Source organism: Pinus tabuliformis, chromosome 4_1, assembly GCF_031772625.1.
Source record: "Pinus tabuliformis cultivar Carrire ecotype Pingquan chromosome 4_1, CPIR1, whole genome shotgun sequence".
NCBI classification, from domain to species: domain Eukaryota; kingdom Viridiplantae; phylum Streptophyta; class Pinopsida; order Pinales; family Pinaceae; genus Pinus; species Pinus tabuliformis.
The window spans coordinates 242,032,994-242,052,200 of NC_142303.1; the positions used below are offsets into that span (position 1 = coordinate 242,032,994).

General features: G+C 36.1%; 2 protein-coding genes and 1 pseudogene across 2 annotated transcripts; all 3 read left to right on the forward strand.

Annotated features, from left to right (window-relative positions):
• The first annotated feature begins 276 nt into the window (after window positions 1-276).
• LOC149175164 (uncharacterized) lies at window positions 277-1,065 on the forward strand. Its single transcript, XM_089421059.1, has one exon. It carries the CDS (start codon window positions 277-279, stop codon window positions 1,063-1,065), a length of 789 nt encoding a protein of 262 aa, XP_089277185.1.
• Window positions 1,066-3,264: 2,199 nt separating this feature from the next.
• On the forward strand, window positions 3,265-4,413 carry LOC149175165 (uncharacterized). Its single transcript, XM_089421060.1, has one exon. The coding sequence runs from the start codon at window positions 3,265-3,267 to the stop codon at window positions 4,411-4,413; it is 1,149 nt and encodes a 382-aa protein (XP_089277186.1).
• A 9,862-nt stretch (window positions 4,414-14,275) lies between these two features.
• On the forward strand, window positions 14,276-18,324 carry LOC149175166 (pectinesterase-like; annotated as a pseudogene).
• The last annotated feature ends 883 nt before the right edge of the window (window positions 18,325-19,207 follow it).

Below are 19,207 nucleotides of genomic sequence, written 5' to 3' on the forward strand. Positions count from 1 at the left end.
CCCTAGTTCCACGAATGCTGCCTTACTTTATTCTCCCAGCGTTTGGAGTCCTGAACCCCCCTACAATCTTAGATCATTAGCATCCAAAAAAGGGAAAGCGCTTATAGTGGGAGGACTGGATTCGGACATGGTGACAACAGGACCGAGGAAGACAATAGGAAGGAAATCAAATCTGACGAAGGCATAGTTGAAGGCTGTCATCGATATTGCTGGCGGGAAACAGATGTCTCTGCCAGGGGTGCTTAGAGCAAAGCAAACACCCCCAGAGGTTACCCGATGATCATTTTATCCTACAATAGCAGGGGTTTAGCTAGTCTGCCCAAAAAGCTAGCTCTAAAGGAACTGGTCAGGACCAACAAACCTGACATTCTTCTGATTCAAGAAACGCTTGGAAAGGGGGAAGAAGTTATAGGTTGGCTCATCAAGCTCTTTCCGGGTTGGACCTTCCATGCTAGTGATGCAAATCGCCGTTCAGGAGGAGTGGCTCTGGGCTTCAACGCAAAGGTACTTCGAGAAATATCCTCTTGGGGATTGGAAAATGTTTTGGCAGTCGAACTTTATTCCAATGAACTATGCATCCCTTTACATATTTTAAATGTTTATGGTCCAGTTTTGGACCGGGAGAACTTCTGGAATGATTTCTTTGCAAAGTCTTTTATGTCGCACTCAAATCTTATAGTGGGGGGAGATTTTAATTTTTCGTTGGGGATGTCAGAATCGTGGGGGGTAAGAGCAAGGGCTGATCCCCTCACCGATTTTTTCCAAAATAAATTGGCCTCATCGCACATGGTGGATGTCCCTCTACTCAAGATGCACCCGACTTGGAGGAACCGTAGAATTGTAGAAGATTGGGTGGGAAAGAAACTAGATCGTTTTCTGTTAAGTGATTCGATGGCAGAAAATTTACAGGCTTATAGACATTGGGTTGGGGAAGGTGGTCTATCGGATCATTTCCCAGTCTTCCTGGAAGTGAAAGGGGCCTTCTCCAAACCGGGCACTCCTTTCAAATTTAACGCCTCTTGGCTCTTGGATGAAACATATACCAGTTTATTTCACAACATCTAGAAGAAAGATACATTCAGTGAAGATGAGAGCCACAGTCAAAATCTTTTGGATAATCTGAAAAGGATGAAGACCGCCTCTAAACAATGGGCCCTACAAAAGAAATTGAAGGATGAAGTAAAGCTGGAATCTGTCAATTCAGAGATTGCGCTACTAGAAGATCCAGGTGGAAATGGTTATGGAACAGCTGAAGCTCGGGATAGATTACAAGAGTTGGAGAGAGAAAGGAGGAGGATCCTGCATCAAAAAGAAGAAAGTTGGCGTTTAAAAAGCAGAGCGACCTGGTTGCAGGCGGGGGATGACAACACCAAGTTTTTTCATAATTACGCAAGAGGGAGGAAAAATTCCAATACCATCTGGGAAATGGAGAAAGATAATGGTGAACAGGCGCGCTCTTTCGAAGATCTGGCCTCCTTAGGGGTAGATTTCTTTAAGAATTTGTTCAAAGCAACAGAGGAAACCTCTATTGCAGAGGTTATAAGAGTTGCGCAGTACTTCCCAAGGTTCATAGAGGAGGAAGGAAATGAATCTATAATGGCGCCTGTTACAAAGGAGGAGGTTGAAGATATTCTCAAGTCAATGCAAAAGGATAAAAGCCCAGGCCCGGATGGCTGGACCGTCGAATTTTTCCAGCACTTTTTTGAATTCATTGGAGATGAGCTTGTGGCAGTCGTTGAAGAGTCCAGACGTACAGGTACAATTCCAAACCCTTTCAATGCCACTTTTCTCGCCCTTATTCCCAAATCGGATCTTCCAGTTTCTTTTGATGAATTCAGACCTATCTCTTTGTGCACCTGCGTGTACAAAATTATTGCAAAAGTTATCTCCTCTAGGCTTAAACCAGTCCTCTCTAGAAATATTTCTCCAGAGCAGTTTGGATTTCTAGACGGTAGGCAAATCCATGAAGCCGTCGGAGTTGCGCAAGAAACTCTTCATAGTCTAAAAATTGGGAAAAAAAAAAGGGGTCGTGGTGAAAATCGACCTGTCAAAAGCATATGACAGGATCAGCTGGCTGTATCTTAAGCTTTTTCTAACTCATCTGGGTTTTAGGTATGATTTTGTGAGATGGGTGATGAGTTGTGTTTCCTCTTCCTCCATAGCAGTGCTGATCAATGGAGCGGCTTCTAATTTTTTTAGCCCTGGGCGTGGCCTACGCCAAGGCTGCCTGCTCTCTCCTCTTCTGTTTTTGCTGGCAGCAGATGGCATAAGCCTTATGATTCAGGACGCTAAAAGACAAGGGACTCTCAAAGGCATTGAAGTGGCGGTAAACTTGTGGGTCACCCACCTCCTCTTCGTGGATGATATTCTACTGTTCAGCAACGGAAGTCTAGAGGACTGTAGGACGCTAAAGAAGCTTTTGGACCTATTTCTGAAGGCTACAGGTCTATGCATCAATGTGAGAAAATCCACTATCACCTGTGCTAGAATGCCCAGAGAGCACGTTCGCAGAGTGGAATTGGTTCTAAATTTCGAAGTCAAATCGATGGAGGATGCCTTCAAATATTTGGGGTTCTACTTGAAGCCCGACAATTACAGGATAAAAGACTGGAAATGGATACTTGTCAAAATTGAATCCAAGCTGAAACACTGGAGTTTCAAGTGGTTGTCCAGGGCAGGAAGGCTAGTGTTAATCAAATCAGTTATGATGGCAATCATAGTGTATTGGGCTAGCTTGACGTGGGTTCCTAAAGGAATCTTATCCTCAATCGACAAACTATGTAGCAGATTCCTGTGGGCGGGGTCTAAGGCGGAGAAAGTTACCCCATGGATTGCTTGGGATAAAGTGGCTCGACCCAAAGAGTGGGGAGGGTGGGGCATCAAAAATCTCAAATGCTTCTCTAAATCTCTGGCAGCAAAGCTCAGCTGGAGGCTCATCTCTACGGAGAATCTGTGGACTTCTCTTACAAAAAGAAAATATATTGATCCGCTAACAATTCTAGATTGGATCAGATTACCACAAAAGAAATGCAAAAACTCCTCGGTGGTCTGGAAAGCTGTAGTCGCCTCTGTCACAGTTATAGAGAAGGGTTTGGCTTGGAGTGTGGGGAATGGTTCATAGGTCAGACTGGGCAGAGATCCTTGGGTAGGTTGCACTGAGATTTTTTCCCTTTCTCAGGGGTTGGTTTCGGCTTTAAACGACAGAGGGCTATACACGTTAAATGAGGTCGCTGATCCTCGGGCTTCATCCATCTGGAGTCAAGGATGGATTCAGGGAAGGGACTTACACTTGGAGGAAGAATGGCTGGAGGAATGGGATCAGTTCAGAAGGGATCTTCTCAATTCATCAGTCCGCTTTCAGACTCCCAGGATGAACTCAGATGGGTTTTTGCCGAGAATGGGCTTTATTCTCCAAAGATGGGCTACAAATGGATGATGTCTCAAAAAGGTTGGGAGATTCCGGAATGGTGGTTTAAACCGCTATGGAAACTAAAAGGGCCTGCCAAATTGAGATTGTTCTTCTGGTGTGTTTTACTCCAGAAAGCCCCTACTTGGGACATTCTTCAAAAAAGAGGAAGAATAGGTCCTGGATGGTGCCCGCTCTGTAAAGATAGTGATGAGTCTGCCCAACACCTTTTCCTTTTCTGCCCCTTTAACTCCAGTCTCTGGGCCGAAATGGTAAGGCTTCTAAAAATTCCTTTCAGATGGGAAGGGCAGGGGCTCTTGGAAGCTTGGCAGAAGTGGTGGAATGAAGCAACAAACAACAGAGAGAGAACAATTCCTCTGATCGTTACCTGGGGGACCTGGCTTGCAAGGAATCAAGCTATATTCAAGGACTCTGTTTTCCAAATAGGACGCCTTGCTGTTGAGGGAGCTGCAATTTTTGAAAGTATCCCGGTCCCTATGGATTCTCCTCCCACCAGAGTCATTCGACAAGAAATTATTAGATATACAATGCCGTGGGCGTATTTTGACGGAGCCTCAGATTTAAATGGGCAATGTGGGTCTGGGTTGATCATTCATTTATCAGAGGCTAAGGTTGTAAAAGCTTCTGTCGGTCTGGGACAGGGCTCCAATAACTTTGCCGAATTGAAAGCTTTGCACTTCCTTCTTTGCTGGTTAACTCTTAGGAATGTGAGAGACGTCCAGATTTTTGGGGATTCAATGAACGTTGTAAAATGGTTTAACGGGTCTCATCAGTGCAGAAACTTCACCTTGCTCCCTCTGCTTAGAGAAGTACTTCGGTTAAAAGGACGTTTTCCGGAGATCTCTCTGAGTCATATCTATCGGGAAAGAAATTTCGAAGCTGACCGGCTTTCAAAAGAGGGGGTTGATCATGAACCGGGGTCTTGGTCTGTTCTGGAGGAAGAAAATGGGCTGGTTCGGCCGCTCGAACCGCCTATTTTCGTTTAATTTTTTCTTACAGTTTTTGGACTTGTCCATGTACATAATTTTTCTTTCTGTATTTTCACCTTTTCTCTCAGTTTTTCGCCACGGTCCCTGGGCTGTATACCTTCTCTACAGGAAGTCCGGGATGTGGTGTCCCCTCTCTGTTTTGATCTACATTGGGGGTGCTGTTAACTGAATACTCTTTTGATCATGGCCGCTACGTGGATCCCTCCTTCTTTCCGGAGGTCTGGTTCTTTGTTTGGCAGCGGTTTGAGCCCTAAACGGGCAGTAGAACCTGGATCACATATGCTCTCCAGGATTTATTCCTTTCAGGCACGACTTCGTTTATCCCTTCGCGGTGATTCAAAAGTCGATCTGTAACCTTTTGGTTTACTCTGTAACGTTCTTTTTATAATAGAATGTTCGGCTTTTTTCCGTGGAAAAAAAAAACTTGAATTACATATTTAATAGAGACTCTAGTTAATTATTCTAATTTGAGGATCTAGTAAACTAAGTCAACTATCCCTTCTAATGGGTATTATGCATTTTAATAGATGATCCCACCACCACCTCCTTTCTTCATGAAAATCCTAATTATATTTTTCCCTATATATTAGCTTAGTCATGAAAACATGTGTAGTACGATTTTAGACCAACACAAAGAGTCCTCATCATTTGGATCCAATTCAACTATTGATATGTATAAAATAATGAGGAAACTAACTGGAACAAGCTAATAAACAAGCTTAATATACTTCAAATGAGAAAAACAACAAATACTTAATGCACATTGAATGAGGTAGGAAACAAACACTAACATTCAAATACTTATGTGACCATTATGAAAACACTAATTTTATTTCATACTTTTTGGTTTCATTATAAAATCATAGCTTATTTCGGTAGGTTGCATTGGGATAGGTAGGTTATATATTAGGTTTATAAGAGCATCAGTTTCATACTAATTCTTTTTTTCATCTATAAGAAAATGTTATTTTCTCAACTACTTGACAAAGCAGATGCCATATAGGTATGTCATCTACTTTTAACATGGATGTGGTTAAATCAATATTAATACATCAATATAGTTGTAGTAACATGGATAAATTAATGCCTCTGATATGAATAAAATAAATTTTTTTAAAGAATTTGGGTAGGATGATTAGAATTATAACATCAACTAACCCAGGCCATCAAAATTATATAAAATTTATAAGCATCATATATTAATTCATTTTTTGTTATTTTCTCTAGTTCCTTTTTGTTTCACTTTATTTTATTTTTTCTCTTTTTGGAGTCACCACCAATTACAAAACCAAAGATAACAAAAACCAATTTTATCAAAATTAATGTCATAAGTAATGTATTTTTCTTATTCAAAATATGTGTGTAAGAGAGATATTAAATTTATTTAATAAAAATTTTATAAATCCAATATGTTAAACTCTATAACTCTACATGATACAGAAACTTATCCAATTAATAAAAAATTATTGTTATTTTTTAATAATTTCTTCCATATAATATTACTTTTCAAAATGAAAAAAAGAGTAAAAGAAGAAGGAAAAATAGTGCCCATTATTATTAGTATCTTATAATAAACATATTAAAAATAAAATATGATTGTAATGATATCTAACACATAAACAAAGTACTACTATAATACTATTTTACACCTAAAATACGTATTATTACCATTAATTTTTTAATCATTAGAATAACTTTAAAATGGCTGAAAAAATATAGAATTCATTAAATTATATAACCAACATCTTAAACCTAATCTTTAATTAAAATTTTAATTTATTTAACGAATGACTTCTTAAAAATCTTAATTTGACGAACTCTAAATTTTTTTAAATATGGTATGAGGCCTTGTCCGCTTAATCATTTCTCAGTAATCACATTATTAGTTTTATATAATAATCCTAGTTAATCATTTATTTGTACCCACATTATTAGTCTTATATAATAATTATACTTGAGAATAGGGTACCACTATACTAGTACTTGCACATGGATAAAATACCACTACCCTACTATAAGACACAACTATAGTAACATTTACACATGGAATGATAACTCTAAAAATACATTTACACATGGAATGATAATTCTAAAAAGGTTTATGCTTATAGAATGATCCTTCATGTAGGTAACCATCCCAACATAATTTGGAAATAATATGACCAATGAATATAAAGGACGAGTACTTGCAAATTCCATAGTTAAAATATTGTTTTTTAAAGCATTGTCCCATGTTAAAAGAATAATTTTTTAAAATATATTTTATATCCTATGCCTATATTTGAAGCATTATCGAGATAACCAAAATTTATTCTTATTTTAAATCAAAATTTATTCTTATTTTAATTCAAAATTTATTCTTATTTTAATCATTTCCTAGATAAAATCGGGAAGCACAAGTAGTGGTATACTAGCCGAAACACTTCTTGTATTAATCCCCAGCTATCATTACATTCCTTGTTAACATATCTCATCTTTATATTAGACTATCGGTAGTTACAAATAACTAACTACCTTAACTACTCAGTTAGTCGACCTAATAGGGAAATCGACTCGACTTTTTAGTGACTTGAGTTATATATTTAATAGAGACTCTAGTTAATTATTTTGATTTTAGGATCTACTAAACTTGAACAAACATCATGTCGACTCTTATGTTGTTACTTTACACACATGATTACAAATCTTTTATTTGAACTTATTGATTGCTCCATTGATTAGCAACAATTAAATTCAAATGATTTTTGTTTTGATGTGCCCTGACAATAAATTCAACCCCATATTTCTTAAGGTGATATTTATGCTCTCTTGTAAAATGCTGCATTACGATCATAAAGATAAGGACTTCCTAAGACAACTCCACATATGTCTACTGGAACCACATCTAATTCCACTTCATCAATGTAATTAGCTATAATGGAAAATCTTAATCGACACTGTTTGGTGACTTTTATCTGAGTTGATTTATTTAGCCATCCTAATGGGTAAGGTCTTGGATTATTTCATGTTTCCAAACCCAAATTCTTAACTAAATATTCAGATATTAGATTGGCCTATGATCCACTGTCAAACATTGTATCTATCTTTGTGTGCTTAGAATTTATCCTTATGTTAAATAATTCAACTCTTTTATCCTCATTTGAAGGATTTATGTTTGATGAAGATGCAATAGTATTCGAACTTGAACGAGTGTCAAAATTTTTACCTGTCGTAACCATTGCAGTTATCCTCCTTTCATCACCTGAATCTGAACCTAGATCTTGTTGGACTGCTTCAATTTCCTTCTTTTCATCCTTCTCCTTAAGGAACTTTTTGAGCTTAAGTTCTGGATGAAGTTTCCAACACTTAGATTCATCATGACTGATTTTCTGGCAATGAGAATAAGTAGGTATTTCCTTCTGATCTATCACAGATTTCTTTCTCTTCGAATTGTTCTTCCCTTTACTATCATTGGAATCTTTGATTTCCAACTCTTTGGATGATTGTGATGAAAACTTGAATGGTCTGCCACTTGATTCAATATGTATGGCCTGAACACACACTTCATCAAAATCATCAGGATTAAACATCAATAATGTATGCTGCAAATATGAATGTAAATTGCCGATGTATTTTAATAAAGTTTCACGTGTATCCAATGAAATACCAAACGCCAATGCTTTCTTTCTAAACTCCTGAGTAAACTCTTGAACACTCTGCCCTTTACCTTGCCTCAAATGTTGCCAATCAATAACATCTTGTTACATGTATCCTAAAGGATAGAATTGTTTCCTAAGAGCTTTTAAAAACTTAGACCATGAAGAGATGACTTTTCCTTTACGCTTTACATCTATATGAGTTTTACTTTCCCACCAGATTAAAGTTGTTCCCCCCATTCTAAGTGTAGCTAACTGAATTTTCATTTTATCATCAAAAATGTTCTGAATACGACAATACACTTCTAATTGCTTAATCCAGTTATCTAACTTTTCAAGATTCATTTTGCCATCATAAATAGGTAACTCAAATTTTACATCAAGTTTCAAAAGAGATGTTTTCTTAGGTTTCTTTTCTGTTTCAGATTCTGCACTGGAAGAAGAAGAAGAAGATGATGATGGAGATGATGGAGGTGAAGGTGGTTTATCATCCTTGCCTTTACCTTTGTCCTTCTTCGATGTCTTTGAAGAAGAAGCTGCATCTCTCACCTTCTTGTCTTCGTAGAGTTCTCCCAACATCTGCTGCATAGTCAAGAATGCTTGCTAAAATTGTTCATCATTCATCTTAGCTTCAATGTTTTCACCTGCATCAGATCCTGTCATGGTCGACTTATGAACGACTCATCGCTTTCCAATCTCTAAATCAAACTACTCAAGAATTCCTTCTCCTCATTGTGACTTTGACCTGGTTAACATTCAATGGAAAATTCTACAAATGCAACCTACTCTGATACCAAATTATATGATCTGAAATGATCATATGTTAAAACTAATGTAGAATTGATTAGCCATTAATGAATTGAATGTTAGCTGAAAGTGCGGAAACCGAGAGAACTGCTTGAGAAGAAAGACTTTATGACAACTGATAAAACATAAGTAAGATGCAAAATAGTAATGAAAATAGAAAATACACAGCGATACCAGACAACAAGATTGATTACAGAGTTCGTCCCTGATGGACTACGTCTCTGGGTCCGCTTTCAAGATGGGCGACCGCTTTATTAGGATTGAAATAGAAGAGGTTGATTACACAGAGATTTGACCAAACTGAATGTGCACACAGGCACTTTTGGTCACTGTCAAAGGATAGCTCTTTGAACCAGCTTTCCAATGCCTATCACGGTTCCCAATTCCGACTCTAGATGCTCCTATTACACTGAAAACAAAAACAACCTCTAACCTCCAGAATCTGCATACAAAAACCAAAATCACTCTAATGTCTTTCTCCATGACAAAAAGGTGAATTTATAGTTTGTTTGGGTTCATTCGAGCTCTCTCAGGCTCAGATAGGCATGAATGTTGTTGTATTAACAGTTTAGTGGCTCGGTCTCGTTACAAGAGGACATCTTTCTACCTAGTCAAGTGGTGGTTATATTAATAATAATACAAACCTTAACAAAACCCATAAACAGACTTTGGGTTATCTTGGCAGTTAATAAACAGCGCGTTGGCTTAACTACCCATGTGAACAGTTGTTTTCTCTCGGCGGTTGACTGTTGGACTGACACCTGATGGTTTATCCGCCCGGCGGTTCCGGTGACTCCCCCCGACTGTTCTCATGCGCGGCGATGGTTGGTGATAGTCCAACGACTTCGACGCGGTCTCCCCACCATGGTTTGTATAGACATTCACATGGTTACTGTCCCACTGTGGTGACCCTGTGGTTTCGAAGCCCTAACGGCTTACATGCCTCTGTCCACATGTTAACATCCCCCGCGCGGTTTCCAAGCCAATGGTTAACCTACGACATTACCTTCGCCTATTCACATGCCTCATGACCGCGGTCTTCTCCGATGCGGTTAGAGGCCAACGGTTAACTGTGTTGTTTATTTTGTAATGTTTTTATGATTTTCAATGTTTTATAATGGTCTGAATAGGTTTAGATTTAGGTTTTTAAGGTTTTAATAATATTTTAATTCATAGGTTTGACACCATAGCTTAGTGTTAGGACTTTAGCATAGGTTTTATTCACATAGGTTTATATAAAAACTTTAGGTCATGTATTTTAGTGTTAGCTTTACACTTTACATCACTTTGATCATGAAAACCCATTTACGACCTAATATCACAAGACAACATTAGCAACATTTGTGACATCTGCCTAAATTTTTAAAATATATTTTATAACATCTGCCTAAATTTGAAACATTATCCAATTAACCAAAACTTATGCTTATTTTAATCCAAAAATTATTCCTATTTTAAGCATTTCTTAGTACCCACTCTATTAGTTTAGTATAATAAGCATGCTTGAGAATAAGATACGACACTTGAGAATAAGATACGACACTAATATCTTACACATGGATAAAATACCACTATTTTACTGGAAGATAGGATACCACTAATATAATAGCATTTACACATGAATAAGGGACCACTATTTAGTTTTTCCATCATAATGCTTCCTCTGAAAAGATTTATGCTTATAAGAATGATCCCTCATATAAATACCATTCAAACATAATTTATGACGAATAAATATAAAGGACAACCATTTGCAAACCAAATGAATAATTTTCTAAAGTATATTTTGTGGCTGGTGCCTAAATATGAGAAGCATGTGCAGATTGTATTGTTTAAAGTGTTCTTTCTCTCTGATGTGACGTTCGTGAAGTCACATGGTTCTTTCTCTTGGTCGTAATTGGATGACAGGTTGGAATAGTGTGATTTGTTTTGTGTGAGATATTTTTATCAGTGTTCATTTTCTTTTTCGTAACTCGTCAGGACAAAAACAAAAATATATATTTTTCGTTTTAAGTTTTTTTTCAAAATTCTACATTAAAAGGAGGACAGGTTGGAAGAGTGTATTTGTTTAGTGTGAGATATTTTTTGTGAGGGACGTTTTTGGTTGTTGACGGTGTATTTTTTAAGTAGAAAAGTGAAAGCATTGGAAAAAGGTAATGTATTATTATATTATTATTTCTTAAGATGAGATAAAAACTATCAATGTTATTATATAATTTGTTTATTTAATTATTGCATTATTTTACTATTTCTTTTTTAATTATTGCATTATTTTACTATTTCTTTTTATGTATTATTATATAATTTGTTTTTGCTAGATGAGGTAAAAAAATATTAATGCTATTATATAATTTGATTTTTAGTTATGGTATGTCTTATTGTTCCTTTTTTATTTAATATGTAATGTTATATGTTAATTTTTTTAAAGAATTTCTACATTTAGTGGAGAAGATTGAAATTATTTATATTAATTTTTTTAATATTTTTTTTAGATTTTTATTTATATTGATTTGGAAAAAAAATTAATAAATTGTCTTGAAATTTAAAATTTGAAGATGGAAAATTGTTCGAATTATAAATGCATTATTTTTAATAAAAAAACATTTTCTATTATTTGTCTTATTTAGCATCTCCAGTTTATACTTTCTTCCATTTTTGATTGACCATGCTCAAGGTTACCCAGATGTATCTTTGTAAGCGTTAGGTTGACTAAATATTTACAAAACTAAATTGTATACACAAATTTTTTACAAATAAAAAAATAAATAATAGTACACAAAATACTTAAGAGATTTTACATTGAAACCTTTTAAGTGAACTACAATTTTCATGATCTTTCAACTATATAGCTCACAAGACAATACAATATATATTAAATATATATATATGTATATGTTTGATTTAAAATGCTAATCAGATGATCCAAATCAAATTAGATTCCTTAACCATAATTATATTATAACATGTCAAAAAAAAGTTGACCGAAAAGCACAAAAAGGAAGAAGCAAAAGATAGACCAAAACTAAATAAATCCTTTTTGGCGGGGCATATTTGCAAAAGCCTCCTCAACTCCATATCAATGTATGATGGCCAAGATCCACATTGAAAAGAAGAAACAAGAGATAGACCAAAACCAAATAAATCCTTTTTGGGGGCCCATATTCGGAAAAGTCTCCTCAACTCCATATCAATGTATGATGGGCAAGATCCACATTGTTATGCAACATTTAATGATGTGGCCCATGATATATATAGGTTGTAATATTGTAAGACAATTAAAATTTCATGGCCTATATTCCATGCATAAACATTATGACATTAAAATACTACTTAGTTATATGTATAGTATATATTATTAGTCATAAATGTAGAATACATTAAACAAATCCTATAAAAAAATATAACACATATTCCAATTATATATAAAATATAGTACATATCTAACCAAATATAAAACATCAAAAATAAAATATTATAAATTCAACTACAAATTATTATTAAATTGATATAATTAAAATAAATAAATAAATTACATTTAACAAATGTTATTGTCTTATTTAACAATACAATAAATTATTAAAATATATTAAAAAATATTATTATTTTAATAATACACTAAACTATTGATATAATATTTATTGTGAACTAATTCCCATCTCATTGTACTCAGTGTAAGTAGTGTAAGTAGTGTAAGTAGGAAGACGAATATGTTATAAGAACAAAATGACATATAATTCAAATTCTTCAAATCAAAACAATCATCAACTATGAAAGTAATGAGCAACTCTAATAACTTGTAAACACGTAAATTGATGAAATCAAGATTATTAATTTACTTTTAATTTTGGATAACGTAACTAAAGAGAAAATTCAATGTCAAAACAAAAAAATAAGATATAGATGTGAAGATAAACAACAAAATGTTTATAAATTAAATAATTAATATATGATAAACATAATTTTATTATTATTTTGTTAAAAAAATATAAAAAATATAGGGAAAAATTAGTCGTTGATCAAACATGTTTTAATTTTGATCATATAATTTTTATACAATTTTTAATATTTTTTATAATACAATAAATTTTAAATATAAATAATAATAATAACAATATTTTAATTTTTATAAGATGATATAAATTTAAAATTTTATTGTGGATTTCACTCTTGATATATAATTTTCATATAAAATATTATCTTATAAAATAGACTAACCTAAGTTTCTTAAAAACCATGCATAATTCTCATCTTTAATTTGTCAACTTAATTGTTTCACTTACTCCTTTTCCAACCCACCTAGCTTAATTGTGTCACTTACTCCTTTTCCAACCCACCTAGCTATCTCACCTCCTCATTTCTCCAATCCACTTGGATGTTTGACCATCTTTTTTCACTTCTTCTATCAATCGACAATTTAATCAACAACTTCACCACTTCTACCTACCATTTTCCACGCCAGTGTTCATGTTCATCTTCAGGACATGGACCATCCTTCCTTGGTCTCGAGTGTTTCCTTTGCGTCTTGAACAAAGTGCATAACCTAGTCTCCATTGATGGACTCTTGTATGAGAATGTATTGTCCATAACTTCTCGAATATAAACTCGTCGCCTATAAATAAAGGCAGAACTACTGCCGAACAAAAGGGGACTGGGGCATTAGCTTTGTATAAGAAACATTGTAGCTCACAGAAACTAATCATCGTGAGATCTTACAAGCGGAAAAGGTACCATTAACATTACTTTTATTATCGTTATAACAAATTTAAAAAATGAGATCTTATTCGATAATCGTTCATATGACCAATGAAAACACTATTCACAATGATTACTATCATTACATTTTCCATTATTAAGATTACACAGAAAATTGACCTCTTATGCCGGCGAATATGGAAGATTTTATCCATTCGATTCCTACGGAAATCTTGTGTGGAACTTCTAGGCGGAGATCATGGAATATGTAGTCAGTGATGTGATATAGCATAGTATCATCGATATACCAAAAAAAAAAGAAGAATCTAGCTATCATTGCCCAATACAAGCCTGTTAGTCATGTCATTCAAATCCCGCACATAACCTACCATCAAATCCTGGCCCTTAGCTGCACATAACGTGTCGACATCACCCTAATTTTAAATGATAAGGAAAGCAAGAGAGCCATGTGATTGAAATGCCAAGTCTTGATGTGACCATTAAGACAATCCACTTCGAATTTGAATTTGAGGATAAGATTTACGTGCGTGTGGTGGAAAATGTTTGCCTAAAAAAAGTAAATTGTCTCTGTAAATCGTTGAACGGAGATGATGGAGAAGGAATCAACTCCAAAAACTCATTATAAAAGGCCAACACATGATGGAGTGGAGATAACAGCAAGATTACCCATCCCCAATATCTGTGTTTGAGTCCTTTTCAAAGCGATGGAAGGAAAGACAAAGAGTAGGAAAAGAGCCATCCCAGTCCATGCGGCTTCCCTACTTCTCGTGGCGATCACAATCTGCATCCCCCTCTGGCTTCCCTTGATTCATGCTGAAGATGTACCGTCCATAGAATCACAAAACCCAATGGAGAGCATTGAGGTCATTTGTAGCAAAACTCTTTATCCGGAGCTCTGCTATAACACTCTCTCGCCTCATTTGGGATCGTCTCCTGCACAACCCAAGAAGCTTCTTCACATTGCTCTAATGGTGGCACTGAAGGAGACGAACAAAGCTTTCACCCTCGTTCTTAGATTCGTTCAACAAACCAGTGCTCTGCAAGATTGCATGGAGCTCATGGATATTATGAGGGACCAACTTGATAGCTCTATATCTCTTTTGAAACGTCATGATCTAAAGGAATTAACGCGTGAGCAAGCCGGCGATTTACAAACGTGGCTCAGCGCCTCAATCACCAACCAGGACACCTGCTTGGATGGAATTTCAGATTACCCAAAAAGCGTCGTCAGAGTTCTTGTTGAGAGCAGTGTGCAAAACTTAAGGAAGCTTGTTAGTAATTCCCTGGCAATAGCAAAGCTGGCGCAGGAGTCAGGAAGGCCTGATCCATCTTCTGAGCTACACCTCCCGTCCGATTCCATCAAGGACGATTTTCCTTCATGGTTATCTGCAGGAGATCGGAGACTCCTACATTCCTCTCCAAACGACGTAGTGCCGAACGTGATCATGGCTCAGGATGGCTCTAGAAACTTCAAAACGATTTCACAAGCCATAGCTACGGCCCCAAAGAAAAGTGCTAAAAGATACGTGATCAAGGTGAAGAAGGGAACGTATAAGGAGAACGTGGAAGTGGGTAAAATGAAGACTAATATCATGTTGATTAGAGAAGGCATGGAGGCCACGATCTTTACAGGGAGCAGAAATGTGATAGACGGATCCACCACTTTCAATTCCGCCACATTCGATAAATCACTAACCCACTTCTAAATCCTTCATAAATTAAGTTTTACGGATCTTAATCTCAGAAAATTCCTAAATCCTCACATTCTAGAGTATTCATCACTCCTTCCCTTTTTAGAAAATGATGCAACTATGTTTAACTACTTTAGTCCTCCAAGAGCTAATATTCTTAAAATGTTCAAATGCAGCTGTTGTAGGGAATGGGTTTATGGCACATGACATGGCGTTCGTCAACACATCAGGCCCATACAAAAGTCAGGCGGTGGCTCTTTGAGTAGGATCAGACCAATCAGTCTTCTATCGCCGCAAGATTGCAGCGTATCAAGACACATTGTATGCACATTCTCTTCATCAATTCTACAGTGAATGTAACATTTTGGGAATCGTAGACTTCATATTTGGGAATGCCGCAGTGGTGTTTCAGAGTTGCACTCTGGTCCCCAGGAAACCCGGTGCAAATCAGAAAAATGCCATCACAACACAGGGCAGAACTGATCCGAACCAAAACACAGGAACTTCCATCCACAACTACAAGATCGTTCCAGATGCTGACCTCGTTCCGGTGAAAAGCTCATTCCCAACTTATCTGGGGAGGATGTGGAAGGAGTATTCCCAAACGCGGAAACGAAGGTGGATTTTGATGCGCGAAAGAAACAAGACATGGGATTTAGTTGAACTACCAAAAGGAAAAGAAGTCATTGGAGTTAAATGGGTCTACAAGACTAAGAGTAATGCTGAAGGAAAAATAGAAAGACACAAGGCAAGACTTGTTGTCAAAGGATATAAGCAGCAGCATGGGAGAGACTATGAGGAAACTTTCGCACCGGTTGCTAGAATGGAAACCGTGAGAGCAGTGCTATCCATAACAATGCAAAACAAGTGGAAAGTTTACCAAATGGATGTGAAGTTAGCATTCCTAAATGGAGTGTTAATGGAAGAGGTTTACATTGAACAACCTCTAGGCTATGAAAAGAAAGGCCAAGAGCACAAAGTGTGCAGATTGAAGAAAGCTCTTTATGGGCTAAAGCAAGCACCAAGAGCGTGGTACAGTAGGATAGATTCCTATCTACTGGAAAATGGATTTGAAAAGTGTGAGGGAGAACCCACCCTCTACATCAAACAAAATTATGGTAAAATACTAATTGTTGTGTTATATGTTGATGATGTTATTTTCACAGGTAATGATGATTACCTTATTGAAAATTTCAAAATAGTCATGAAAGAAGAATTTGAAATGACTGACATGGGTTTGCTGAGATACTTCTTAGGAATAGAAGTAGAACAAAATGGAAATGGGATTTTTATCTCACAAGCGAAATATGTTAATGAAGTGTTGGAAAGATTTAATATGCAGGAGAGCAAAGCAGCAATCACTCCCACAGTGATGGGATTAAAACTCGGGACAACAACAAGGATTTTGATCCTAGTTTGTACAAAAGCATAGTTGGCAGCCTCATGTATTTGACTGCAACTAGGCCAGATATAATGCATGCTGTTAGTTTGATTTCCAGCTTCATGGAGAGGCCAAAAGAAGGACATTGGCAGGCAGCAAAAAAGATTCTAAAGCATGTTACAGGTACTAAAAGGTTTGGCATTCTATATACTGCTTCAAAATGTTTAGATTTAATCGGATACACTGATAGTGATTGGGATGGAAGTGTAGATGATCGGAAAAGCACATCCAGTTATGTTTTTCACATGGGTTCAGGAGCCATTTCATGGGCTTCTAAGAAACAGCATATTGTAGCGTTGTCTACAACAGAGGTAGAATATGTGGTAGCTACAATAGCAACATATCAAGCAATTTGGATGAGAAGGATATTAAGGAGTTTATGCCAAGAGCAAGCAAAAGGAACTGTGATTTTTTGTGACAATAGCTCAGCTACTGCATTATCCAAGAATTATGTATTTCATAACAGAACGAAACACATTGACACAAAGTTTCATTACAGCAGGGAATTGGTAAACAATGGAGAAATTGTTTTAGAACACTGCAAAACTTAGGAGCAAGTTGGAGATATTCTGACCAAACCATTGGGGCAGAAAAGTTTTGAGTTTTTGAGGAAATTTCTGGGTATGACTGATAACCCAGCAGTTGAAATTAAAGAAGAGTGTTGAAATATTACTTTCAACTGCAGCTCCAGTCCCTTGCCGGAATCTGCCATTAAACAGTGACCGCCCCTTTCCCCGGCGCATAAAGTTCGGTAAAAGACGCCATGTGATATTGCCGACAACCGTCTGATTAATTGGGTCATATCGATGGTTATGGTAGCGGTGGCATGTTTTTTTTATCGAGAGGACCTCCGGTAATTGCGATAACCGTTGGATGGGCGTGGAGCAAAATCTACGGTTAAAAAAAAAATCGCCATGTGAAGTAATTAATGTAAATTTATTAAGGTTGTTGAATGTAGGTGGAGATTTTATTTTGATTGGTCTTAATTCACCGGAGTCGGTTTCTACGATATAAGTAAAAATGTAATGTTATGTTTTTTCTAGAGACGCAATGTAATGCACAACAGTGTAAAGTAAGAAGTAAAAAAATTACACACAACAGTGTTAATTTTTATAGTAAGAGACAAAGTGAAGTTTTGAACTGCCTCTGAAGCAGTCTTGTTGTAATCCCTCTGTTAGAGGAAGACTTTTGTAACATTTAGTCTTGTTAATGAATACAAGTTTTTTTTGTGTGTGAAACTCTGTCTTCCCAAAACATTTTTAGTTTTTCTGTGTTACGAAACAGAGCATTATTCTCTGTTTATTTGTTCTGGAATTATCAGAAATTCCCAACAGTGGAAGGAGTATTCCCGAACGGCTTACATGCAGTCGTACATAGATGGCGTTATTCACCCTGCGGGTTGGCTGGAATGGGATGGAGCTTTTGCTTTGAAAACTTTGTATTATGGAGAATATATGAATACAAACCAGGATCCGCTATTGGAAACCGTGTGAAATGGCCTGGCTATCAGGTGATCAAAAGTTATCAAGAGGCGAGCAAATTTACAGTGGCAGAATTCGTACAAGGCAATTTGTGGTTGCAGTCCACTAGCGTCGACTACATCGACAGATTGACAAATTAGTGACGTCGTTAGACTTTTGAATAAATTCGTCTGTGTCTGTATTTCGTTTTCAACTTTTGAAGAAATTCGTCTGTGTCTGTATTTCACTTTCAACTTTTGAAGAAGATCGTCTGTGTCTGTGGTGTTTGTATTTCACTTTCTATGTATTTGTAGTGTCTGTATTTCGCTTTCTATGGTTTTTGTATTGTATCCATGTTCCATGGAGTAATGATAAAATAAAATCATATTGAGCTTCCATAAATAGTTTCGTAATGTATTGTGATTGTGGTAGCAACTCTCATCCAAGCAAAATCATTTAATTCACTGCAATATTCTAACATAACTTTTATCCGGCGCTATATGCCCTAAAACAAGAACGTCTCATTGTACTACTATCATGCAAATCAGCAAAATTTTATAGCTGATACCGTAACTTTTTAATTATAGTGATCACCATTAATTCTAATTTTCTTCTTCACGTTCGGAACCGAATCTTAGAAATAGGCAACGAGGGCTTCTCCATGCATAAGCATTGAATGATATAAAATTGTGAAGGACATTATATAAAATGGTGACTCCGGAGGATGTCTGAAGCAGTCCCAGAACATTGGATAAAATTGGTCAGTATTTACATGAAGGGTCCATCTCTTCTCTTTCCTGCGCACTTTTCGCAAAAGTAGGATTAACGAACAATACTACTACAACAACATTATTGTTCATATTATCTCGAAAAAGCATACTTCAAAAGAAAATTATAATCATCTCGGGTTTTGGTATAAACCCGCTATTGTTATATATCAATTCAAGAAAACATTATTCAAATTTGGTATCTCACACCTTAAAATTAAAATTTTATCTAGAACGAAATAAAAAGTGGTATAATATCCAATAATATGATTTAAGA

Coding starts and splice junctions, on each gene's coding strand:
- LOC149175165 (XM_089421060.1), top strand. CDS start 3,265: ATGGATTCAGGGAAGGGACTTACACTTGGAGGAAGAATGGCTGGAGGA.
- LOC149175164 (XM_089421059.1), top strand. CDS start 277: ATGATCATTTTATCCTACAATAGCAGGGGTTTAGCTAGTCTGCCCAAA.